The sequence below is a fragment of the Nannospalax galili genome, unplaced genomic scaffold (genome assembly GCF_000622305.1).
Source record: "Nannospalax galili isolate Female #2095 unplaced genomic scaffold, S.galili_v1.0 scaffold56, whole genome shotgun sequence".
Classification (NCBI taxonomy): domain Eukaryota; kingdom Metazoa; phylum Chordata; class Mammalia; order Rodentia; family Spalacidae; genus Nannospalax; species Nannospalax galili.
The window spans coordinates 1,963,050-1,975,142 of record NW_008340065.1 but is presented as its reverse complement, the minus strand read 5'-3'; the positions used below and the strand labels follow the sequence as shown (position 1 = coordinate 1,975,142).

The window sequence follows — 12,093 nt, the reverse complement described above, 5'->3', positions numbered from 1 at the left end:
ACTTAAAAAAACTATTTTAGAATGATTTTTCAATCTATAGAAAAATACCAAAAGCAGGACAAAATTTTTATAGACTCTTCACCCACATTGTCCTAATTCTAACTTCTGACACAACCAAACTAAGAAATGAACACTGGCAGATTATGGTGAATGAAACTAGATACTGTTTTTGGATTTTATCAGTTTTCTACCATTTTTTGTTTTCCGGAATGCAATTCAGGAACCTACGTTACATTTAGCAGATTTATTAACATTTTTTCATTGCCAATGGTTCAAAATGGTGAACCATTTTGTGATGTCTATCAAAATTCTACTCATCTTTAGATATTCAACTAGTGACTTTTACCTGCAAGAATAAAACCTGCCTCATATAATTTTATGTCCCAAACCATGTCCTTCATACATCTCAAAGATTAGTTTGACAATCAGAACTCTACTGGTATCTGGTATGCTTCCCATTCCTCTACCAGTGAATGGAACCTGGTACAACTGTTAAAAAGGCCTTCCTTTTCTTTTTAAAAACATTTTATTTACTATTTTTATTTTATGTATGCGTGTATTGCCTGCATGTAGGTTAAATGCACCCATGTCGTGCAATGCCCGCGAAGGACAGAAGAGACTCCAGATCCCCTGCAACTGGAGTTATGGACAGTTGTTAGCTGCCATGTGGGTGCTGGGATTCGAACCCGGATCTTCTGCAAGAACAACCAGTGTTCTTAACTGCTGAGCCATCTCTCCAGCCCAAGGTCCTTCATTTTCTGAGGTGGTATTATTTATTAGGTTTGGCGTGTGTGTGTGTGTGTGTGTGTGTGTGTGTGTGTGTGTGTGTTTGTGACCAGAGGTTGATATTGGGTATCTTTTTCAATCACTTTCCACCTTATTTTTTTAGAAAAGGCCTCTTGTGGAACCTGGTGCTTGCCAATTCAGCTAGACTGGCTGACCAGCAAGGGCCTGGGGTCTCATTTCTTTGTCTCCCCAGTGCTGGGATTGCAGGAATGTGTTGCCACACCAGGCTTTTTAGATGAGTGCTGGGCATCTGAACTCAGGTCCTTATGCTTGTGTAGCAGGTACTTTTCCCAGACACTAGTTTTTCTTAGAGACAGTGTCTTGCTACATAACATGGGCTGGCCTAGAACTTGCTACATAGGCCAGGGTGGTCTTGGAATTGTGATCCTCCTGCCTCAGTCTTTCTCATTCTGGGATTAAAGGTGTGTACTGTAATACCTGGCCTTTGGTCAGCATGTTATTTTAGTATCTCTGCTTTTTTTTCTGTCACATTGTCACTCTTTGACTAGAGCGAGGGGAGTGAGGTGCATGTCGAAGGAAGCGCTCAATCTCAGGGTCAGGCAAGTGCAGGCTGGCAGTTAAAGGGGAGTGTAAATAAATTCTATACCCTAGGCACTGCACTTAAAAATTTTCTTAACAGGATTTTATATTGTGTGTGTGTATGTGTGTGTGTATTGTGTGGTTTGTGCATGTGAGTGTAGTGCATGCAGAGGCCAGAAGAGGGCACCAGATGCTCTGGGTTACAGGCAGCCATGAGCCAACTGACATGGGTGCTGAGAACTGAATTGGGGTCCTTGGCAGCATGCACTCTTAACTGCTAGGCCATTTCTTCAACCCAGGGCTTCACTTCTTTTGCCTTAGTCTTTGCTGTGTTCCTGGATTTTGGAGGCTATATAACTATTTTGATTTTTGAGACAGAAACTCCTGGTAGCCCCAGCTGGCCTGGAACTCACGATGTAGACTAAGCTGGCTTCCATGTCTTTAAACTGGCCTCCATCACACAGAGATCCACCTCTGCCTACTGAGAGCTGGGATTAAAGATTTGCGCCACATCACCTGGCAAAGGGCCCAATGTATTTTTGATTCAAAGGGTCATGTATTTTCTTGACTTTTACATCTTTTGCTACACATAACATCTGATGAAATATTTTACTTTTCTCCCCTAAATGTGATCCTGAACCATGACCTCCTGCCTATTTCCCCGGTTCCTCATCAGATATTAGTAAAAATTCCAGAAAGCCTGGTGTTTCTCCTTTGTCACCATAGTACATTTCCTGTGGAAGGCAGATCTTAAGGGGGTTTTTGAGTCGATGAGTATAGGTCTACTGTAATTGTGTATTTGTATGCATAGTCTGCAATTTAAATTTTGCACTAAGTGCTAGGAAAAAAAAGAGCTTGTTTTAAAGCTTGTTTCAAGCTGTTAGACCTTCTTCTGGGCAATTAGAATAATAAAATGCAATTTAATGCCTTTCTCCTTCCAAGTTGCCAGATACATTTATAAACCACATGGCTTTCTCTGACTGGGGGGAAATAAGTAAACTCATGATAGCTTGGTGAAAATATCCTAAAATGTTAATATTTAGAAAGAAGTAAATTATGATAATCTTCTTCCTGAGATTCATTTAGGAAAACCAGTAGATTTTTTTTTTCTATCCCTGACTTCCTGAGAAAAGGGGCAGTAAAGTCAGTAAGATGAGGAGGGATTGCTTGGTTGGGAGCATTTTTTTCAGGCCATTGCAGAGAACAATTTGTGGTTTCTATAGTGAAGTGGTAAGTCCTAGGAGAATACTAACAGGCACAGAGGAGAGAGACCGAGTCCTTGACCACAAGGAACCTCAGGTTGAAGTGAAATTGCCTCAGCCAGTGAACTGCCTATACCTGTAGGCCAGTGTTAGTCCAAAGTCAGTCTTAAGAAAGATGGCCACACTGGGAAGACTTATTTTTCACACTTGCATAAGAGATGAGTTACTGACTTGCTTAGGCACTTCTAAAGGCAGGCCTTGTAACAGAGAACTGAGTTTCAGGTAGTTTATGAGGTGATCATAGAAAACTCAGACAAGTGGGGAATGGAGACAAGGAAGGGAAAGAAGCAGGTCAAGTCAATCTAGATACAACTGTGCGCAACTGGGCTCAGTCCCACTGAGGAATTCTGGAAAAGAGCAAAATTTGAGTTAACTTTGACTAAAGGGAAAGGGAGGTAGATTACTGGATCAATAATCTCTATTTTTTAGTGGTTGAGGACTCTGGCACTTCACTTATTGTATGACTGAGTTTCAGCATTTAGAACAGCTCCTAGGCAGCGAGGCACATTGATGCACAGCAATATCTCAGGGTATTTCATGCTTATGGCTGACTTAGCAGTTTATCTAAGATCCATCCTTTATCACTGTGATATAGTATTCTCTGGACAATGAACTAAATCTAGTTGTGAATAGAAGATAAGGGAAAAGACAACACCTGACATGTTGATGTCCTTAGAAATAGCTAGATTACATCATTCTAAAGCAGGAATAATCTTGTCTGTGTTACAGTATGTGGGTATGTTTATCTCTCTCCCTGCTTTTTCAATTAGTGCTCTGGGTGACCCATGGTAGAACTTAGTCTTGTTGCTGTCCAAGGAAGCTAAAGCAGTCAAGGGAGCAGAGGTAAGCAGCAGCTGTCGGTGCCTTCCATGACTTGTATTTATCATGGCCTCCTCCACACAGAGCTTGTTCTCTTGCAGGGTCTTCCCCTGTCTCTTGCAGACAGCATGCAGACTCTTGATGTCAAGTTGTGGGTTCAAGAGCTTGCTGTTTAAGTTGCCCACTTCTCTGTCTCTCTCCCCAGGCTAAGCAGCCAGAGAAACAAAAGCATCAATTATAAACGATCAAGAGAATGCTTGCTTTCCTTCACTTAACAGGTTGACAGGGAGTTTAAATTTGCTGGCAATTTGTCCATCAAGCCTTGGCTGTTATTACTCATCCTGGGTAACATTTACACAGGATCCATTTGTGAGGTGTCTGAGTGCTCTGCATCATTCAGACAATTACTTATTTATATTAATTAATCTTCTCCATGTTACTGTGGGTGCATCAGACAATTCCCCTGCTTTTCAAGAAGGAGTCAGTGCCTAGAATAATTCCAGGCACCCAGTAACTGTCTATAAATATTAATGGCTCCGCCACTGATGAAATAAACATATTGGGATGTCAAATGAACTTGTCAAGACTACAGCAAATCAGTGATGGAGTTGATGAGAGATTCTGAAATCTCTTAACTTTCTCTTTACCCATTAACCAAAATCTCCCTTGTCTATAAACCTAGTGCTTTTCTTTGCAGGAGTTCACCAATGGGAACAAAACCGAAATCCCTGGGCTGATCGTTAAGATCCCTGTCTTTGATTATGAATGAGAAGGATTAGCTAATTGTTGCTAGATCAGAATGGAAAGTAGTGATTGAGGTAAAAACAAAGCGTAGAGTGTAGCAACTTGGGTGGGGAGGGGTCGGGTATAGTGTGATGGCAGATGGGTGGGCTCTCCATCACTTCATGATGCCTCCTTCCAATGCGGGTGGCAGGGGCATGAGAGGGATTTAGGAGGAAACCTTCTGAGAACCCTGCAGGGCTTCATTCCTATTACTGTGCTGGCTTTTAGCACATTCATGAGGTTAGGTGTCACCACCTCCAACTTTTAGACCTTGAACCTGAAGCTGCAGTGAGTGAAGGAGGTGACTGACTCTCTGGTTTGACTCTTCAGAAGCAGCTTCTTAGGTGAAGATTTGTATTAAAGAATGTTCCTGAGCTGGGTATGGTGACAAACACCTATAATTTCAGCACTTGGGAAATGGAGATGGATCAAGAGTTCAAGGCCAAGATATAAGTTTGAGGCTAGCCTGGGTTACATGAGACCCTGTCTCAAAAAATGAAAAGAAAGAAAGGAAAAAGGAAGGAAGGGAAAAAAATTCTCCCAAGATAAACCAGTAAGCCAGCTAGGAAGGGGGGAGGGGAGCTGAAGGAAGAGAAGACACCAAGCAAGGATACAATTTCATGCAAAGTCCTCTGGGTTACTTAGCCTGATCCTCCAGGAGACTGCAGTTAAACTTCAGAGTACAGTCTCACTTCAGAGTCAGTCTCTATTGGCAATGAAAGCTGGACTGTCAACTCCACTCTAGCCAGTTAATGGCTGAAGAGTGTACTGTGGGATGTATGCTCCCAACTACTTCCAGCTCTTTGTTCTTATAGGCAGAGTGACCTCAGTGGCAACTTTTTAAGGGAGGAGGTAGGGATGGGTGAACAGAAATGTGTAGGGATCTGAGCTATTTCTCTAAGGTCTCACATCTGGTTAGGAGAGGCAGGAGGACACACCCTTCCTGACCATAGAGTCAGGGCTCCGCCATTGAATCACAACGATCTGCCTTCTGAAATGCATGAGCTACACAACATATATTCCCAGGGGACATCAAAGACTTGAGATGGACATTATAAATCAGGCCTTAGTGGACAGGTCAGTTTAAGAAGCCTCTGTACAAGGCCGGGGCGGGCCAGAGGCGAGTGTGAGACTTGGACACGCCAATGTCAGGGTATTCAGAAGGTTTCCCAGAAGTGCTGCTGTCTCAGCTGATTTATTTCTTCATTTCCATTTACTACCTGGATTTTTTTTTTTACCACTTTACAGTTTAATTAGGTTAACGGCATGGCTCTGTCATTAAAAGGATTTCATTATCTCAAAACTCTCCCTTCTTCTCTCTCACTCCTGTCCCTTGCTCCTCACTTTCAGAAAAATAACAGAGGATGTCAACTGCCCCAAGCATGTAATTACCATTAAGACAATTACCAGGGACTCTCTTAAGAGAATATGTGTAGAGTGGCTTAAAAATGGCATGCACACACTGTCTCCTATCTTGAAAATAAAATCCTTTACCCCAATAAGGAGTAGACGCCAAATCTGACAGTGTTAGAGGCCTTCTCTTGTGGTCACCACCCTGGGAATGGTGTAGTGCCTCACTGGAGAACTGGACTATCAGGGTTCCCTCCTCTCCTGCTACAGACCCATTTTTCTTCAGCATCTATGAGATTGGGTGACAACACGATGCTTGCCCTACAAGAGAATCTAAGACTGCTCTGCACTCCTACTTTGATCACTAACATAATGCCAATGATTCACAGCTTCTCTAAGGGAACAGATGAATGTTCCCTCCTGGGCTAATGAAAATATCCCGTCTGTCCAGTTTGGGCTATCCTGAGTAGAAAGACTACTAACTTTATTCTAGTCTTTCCTATCACTAAGACTTTGCAGCTAGATCTTAAATGCCAGTGAACTCATCTAATTTGGATACTTACGACCAGCCTGGAGTCTCCAAGGAAATGTCTTCATTCATAAAACAAGGAGTTTGGGATAAATTATCTTTCTTTGAAGATTCCTTAAACAAGTTGAATAATAAATGTGTTTTGCTGGAGGTCAAATGAAATTTCCCTCTAAAATAAAAATGCAGCCATTTGTTCTTAAACACCAAATCATAAAGGGGTTTTGAGGTATCAGAAGAGGAATAGAAATGCTTGAGGAACAATGAGATGATCTCTACAGTTCATTTTCAATGGCAGGTGGTTTCAAGAGGAATTTGCTTAGAAATTCCAGAAAGGCAAGTTTTTCTGGGGTCTTAGTAAAACTAATTTCTTGCATAAGATGTTAGCTGTGTTATTTATAATCTTATGTACTTTATGAAGATTAAATTCCAGGCAGATGCCTTTGGAGTATCAATATGTGATAGGAATAGATTTAACCTGATGTTTCATCAATCATAGCTCTGTAACTGGGGCATGAGATGAACCAAGAGTTGTGATGCTGACACTTGGGTACCATCTGGTGCTGTCCTGGATCTGAAGTCATTAGACGGCTGAAATAACAAACCTCTGCTGCTAGGTGAGGTTTCATGTAGATAAGCCATGTATTTAGATCCCCAGGTTTACTCATATGAGATTGGAACCTGGACCTTTTGTTTAGAAGTACATGCCATCAGCTGAGCTACCAACTCCTAGGCAACACAGTGAGTACTGTTACTGCAGTTGCTTCCATATTCATGGTAATCATTAGAAAATAGGCTGTTTACTGAAGCGAATTTCTGTATTGATTAAAGGAGTCTTTTGTCAATCAACATGCCTTCTGAAACATATATTTCAAGAGGGGAAGAAATTTTGCTTCAGGCTTCAAAGTATTGATAGGCAGTTCATGTTTATTCTTAGGGGGAGCTGATGTCAAATTCAAACTTATGACCCAGTAGCACTTACAGAGATCAAGAACATCCTAAAGATCCAAAATGGTGACATTTGGGGGCTTAAAATTTTTTTTATATATTCATTTTTATTTTATGTGTATCAGTGTTTTGCTTGCATGCGTAAGTGTACCAGTATCATTCAGTGTCGACAGAAGCTAGAAAAGGGCATTAGAGTCCCCTGGAACTGGAGTTACAGATGGTTGTTTGCTGCCATGTGGGTGCTGGGAACTGCCTCTGGGTCCTCTGCAAGTGCAGCCAGTGCTCTTAACTGCTGAGCCACCTCTCCAGCCCTGGTTTTGGGATTTTGGTACTTGAACAAGAAAGCTTGGCAAAACATGGGTAGCAGTTTCTAGAGTAATTTTGGAGTCAACAGGTAACATTGTATAGGTAATAATCTGGGAAATTATATGAGGATAAAGACAAATATTTAACACTCAAGGGAAAGCCACTTTGAATCACCACCAACACCACAGCTATTCAACAGATACCAGCTAATGGTGAGAGTTATGCTTTAAAAAGCAGAAGGCTTGGGGTGGTGAGATGGCTCAGCAAGTAAAGGCTCTTGCCACCAAGCCTGACTACCTGAGTTTGATCCTCAGGACTCACATGGTGGAAGGAGAGAACTGATTCCAGGAAGTTGTCTTCTGACTTCCACCCCCAATAAATAGACAAAATTAAAGAAAAATTTGAAAACCAAACAAACAGAAAGCCTTAAAAAGCAATGCTGCTTCAGAAATTCTTACATTTTTCTTGTGTAGTAATACAATTTACAGTTATCTATTGTAATTTGAAACATTAATATTGATGTTGCTAACTCAATTCTTGCATTTACCTCTATATAAACAGTGCATTTTTACACTACTTTTTATGGGAATTAATGGAAACTCATACACGGTTTTGCCTGTGAACACAAATTTTGGAAACAATTATGTTCATGTAGCAAAGAGTAAGGACATGTTATTGTTCCAAAGTCTGTAAACACTGGACACTGTATAAGTAAGTATGTGGTTTAGAACACATGTGGCATATGGCAGAGACTGGATACCTATGGAATATGAGGTGAATTTGTTGACACTTGGGTAGCTGCTCACACTTTTGGTTATCGTGCCCTGGGAGAAGGTCTGCTAGGAGCTAAACCCCAGGAGAGCAGGGCACTCTATTTTGTTCACCTCTTTTTCCTCAGCTCCGGGAACAAAGCCTAGCAAACTGAAGGTGTTCCAAAAACGCACGTTAAATGAAGAAATGACAGAAAATTCATGCCAGACGCTTGTTCTCAGTGGTACTGGCAGCAAGTCCTATATGACTCTAGTAATCCAATGGAAAAGGAGAAGAAATACCTGTTTTAGAAGCTGCTCACCTCTTGGGAGGAGTTGATGTCATGTGAGACACCTCTATACTTACCAAACTGACCTTTTCAATCCTTTTGGGAACAAATGAAGGAATACATATATAAAGTTTGACAAACTCTATATTAGACAAATCAGAAAATCTCATTTCCCTATCATGTCATATAAAAATAATGTTGGCAACATACTGAATATTTATTAAGAACTTTTTACACATAGTATTTAATTATTTAGCAAGCCTTTAATTATTTGAGGCAAAGGAAGGTCAGAGACAGTGAGCAATGTACTCCAAGTCATTCTGCTATTTGATGTGGATCCAGAGCCATTGAGGTTTGAGTCTGGGCTCTTAAATGCTGCATTCGGCTGCCCTCTCTCTCCATGGTATTTTCTGATGCTTATACCTGGAATTTTGAGTCACGAAGCCCAAAAGAAGTCCCTTGTAAGAAAGGTTCAAACCCACATATGTAGAAAGTCAGAAGCCTTACCTCATTTTTCAGTCTGTTGGCAGCTCGCAATTCTCCTTTAAACTGCTTTAGCATTTTTGTGAGCTTTGTTATAAACCTGAAAAAGTCCAAGTGTTTAAGAAGGAAAAAGTATAAATGAATCCAGTCCTTTAAAAGATTTTCACAGCTGGATCTGGACCCTCAGCAGGGGAGTTGGAAAATTTTCCTAAACTGCTAACAGTACCAACTTTTCTACCCATCTGTTTATGTTTTCAGTTGTGTTAAAACCTTCATGAGGGAGGCAGGACCATGGTTTTTACATCTTTCCCAGAAAACCCACTATGTGGTAGACCAAATAGTTCCTGAATTCACCCTCCTTGAGAAGAGAAAGATCTGAATTGAGCTTACCTTCTAGATTTCTAAGTACTCTGTGGCTCAGATATAGTCAACATTTAACTTTTTATGGACCAGACAGGGTGTATGTGACCTAGTCTCATAACTCTGGGAGGCAGGAACTGCTATCCTCATTCTAGAGAGGAAGAAACTGAAGCCCAGAGAAGCTAAGTAGCTTACCCAAGGTCACACAAGCTCTCTTACTACTCCATGAAGATCTCCTACTCATTTTGTAACTATTGATTTGAAATGTCCAATGATGTAAAGGTTTTGAAGTATCAATTTGCCATTATGGTAGCACTTGTAAAATTAGGAATCTTATAAAGTGCTGACAATTATCTAAATTAAGAAGCCTCCAAGGAAACCAGAGATGGTTTTACATGTGTGGGTATGTAAGTATAGGGTGATACATTTGAGGTCATAATGCCCTGAACTTATTAAAATAATCAAAATCATTATTTTCTTAACTAGAGGAAATTTCTACAAAGTACTTACCTGCAGAATAGTTCCAAGAATGAGATCAGAACACTCATTTTCCGTAATAAATTACCTCCCCCATCCTTAATCTAAGCCAATAAGTAGAAAGAATACATGGAATTTGGAATGTTTTATGGAGTGGAATTCTGACTTTCTACATTCTGGACCCTCTTAAGTCTTTCGTGCACAGTGGTGCATCATGGGAATGATGGCGTTGCTCAGCCTTATCTGTAGGGATAGGTTGGGTGATGTTGCAGAAACAACCCCCAAATCCTAGTGGCTAAAAACTATGAAGGCTTATTTTTCACATAGGCTACATGCCCTTGTGAGTCATTCGGGGCTCTGCTCACATTGTCCTCCCTTTCCCCCTTATTGTCCCCAGTTGGTGGAACCTCTATTATCTACTATGTTGTCTGTTACCACGGTTACAGAAAGGGAACTTGGTGAATTAAGTACTGGTTCCTGAAGTGGAAGTGAATCACTTTACTTCTGCTTACATTTTGTTGGCCCAAACAGATTCCACAGCCACTCCTAGCTTCCTTTGCTCTCCAAAGAGAATATGGGGAACACCACAAATGGCTTCTAGATTAGCCAAGGCAGAAGATTAAAATGAATGTGGCATCACTGAACCATTGACAGGGCTGTGGGGTACCAAAGCCTCAAAACCTAGTTCGAAACTGAATTTGAAGAGTGACCTTCATGGCCTGTCCTAGCCCTCAAAAAGTTCACCGATTTTATGTTCTAGCATGACAAATATCTTTCTTTGGAAAGAGCTATAAACTCAATCTGAACATCACACACTAAAAATATGTCCTTGAAAATGACATTTCTCCAGGAGGACCCACTATACCATCAGTAGATGATTCTCAAATAAAATCTTAATTTGAAGAGTGACCTTCATGGCCTGTCCTAGCCCTCAAAAAGTTCACCGATTTTATGTTCTAGCATGACAAATATCTTTCTTTGGAAAGAGCTATAAACTCAATCTGAACATCACACACTAAAAATATGTCCTTGAAAATGACATTTCTCCAGGAGGACCCACTATACCATCAGTAGATGATTCTCAAATAAAATCTTATCTAAAACACACACACACACACACACACACACACACACACACACGCTTCCTCTTACTAGATTTTTTTTTTTTTTTTTGGTCTTTTTGAGAAAGGGTCTCCCTGTAGCCTCAGCTGTCATGGAACTCACTATGTGGACTAGGCTGGCCTTGAACTCACAGAGATCCGCCTGCCTCTGCCTCCCAAGTGCTGGGATTAAAGGCATGTGTCACCACGCCTGGCAGATTGCAATAGTTTTATCCAAGAGTATTTTAAAAGAAAAGTGGAAGGTACAGGCTCCAATATTCACATGGAATGTACTGGACTGCAGTAAGTAAAGTAAGAGGAAAAAGAGCTGAATTTTGTTCCACAGGGAAGACATGGTACTCCTGTGATTCATTAGCAATAACAGTGGTGGGCAATTTTGAAGTGCTTATGGTTGAGAAAAAAAGAAAGTATGATAAATTTTCAAGGCATCTGACAGTAATTAATATTTTCCAGATGGATTAAAAAAAAAGAGTCTTGAGGGAGGTTCCACACTTTATGAAATCATCATCTTGAACCCTCACAATGCTCTCTGATGAGGGTGGCTATACAGGTTATTTTGTGAAGGATACTCATCCCAGACAGAATGGGCTACTCTATCAGACCCCTGGTTACTGATCCTCTCGGCCCAGGTTGTCATTAATGCCATCTCTCTTCTCAAACCCTGGTTCTTACATCTTTGTCTCCTGCATCTCTGTCGAGACCATCACGTCTTCATGTCTCATCTGTTACATCCACCAGGGAACTGTTTTTTTCTTTTCCAAAGTCCTGCCCTCTGGTTTTCAAAACAGTCTCTCCTGGTCACAGCTGTGCCCACGAAAAAATTATTATCATCTAAATAAAAACATAGATGACTGGGAAATAAATCTGTGGGCAGAAGAGCTTGCTGTGCAAGCTTGATGACCCTAGTTTCATCCCTGAAACCCATGTTAAAAAAAAAGTTGGATGCGGTGTCACACACCTGTAATACCAGGCCTCCTACAGTAACATGAGAAGCAGAGAGTTCTGCTAGAACTAGAGTTGGCTAGAAGCTTGCAGGCCAGCTAGCCTAGAGGACCTTGTGTGGCTGAAACCAGGGAGATCTTGCCTCATAAGGTAAAAGGTAAGGTACAAGTCTTGAAAGTTGTCCTCTGACTTTCACACACATGTCATGGCATAATATGGATATGCGCCCACGTGCGCGCGTGCACACACACACACACACACACACACACACACACACACACTCTCTAAATAAATGCTTTGAGCCAGTTGGTCCTGTCTCACTATTGGAAGATAATCTTCTATGGTCTTGAT

General features: G+C 41.1%; 1 protein-coding gene across 1 annotated transcript in view; it reads right to left on the bottom strand.

The window, feature by feature from the left end:
• Pmfbp1 (polyamine modulated factor 1 binding protein 1) overlaps nt 1–8,920 on the bottom strand; it is a 58,498-nt gene extending 49,578 nt beyond the window's left edge. Inside the window, exons 1-2 of the mRNA XM_008834986.1 lie at nt 8,867–8,920; nt 3,428–3,613 (exon numbers count right to left, since the gene is read on the bottom strand). Of these exons, the coding sequence (XP_008833208.1) occupies nt 3,428–3,613; nt 8,867–8,920 (240 nt within the window). The remainder of the gene's footprint in view (nt 1–3,427; nt 3,614–8,866) is intronic.
• Nucleotides 8,921–12,093: the final 3,173 nt, after the last annotated feature.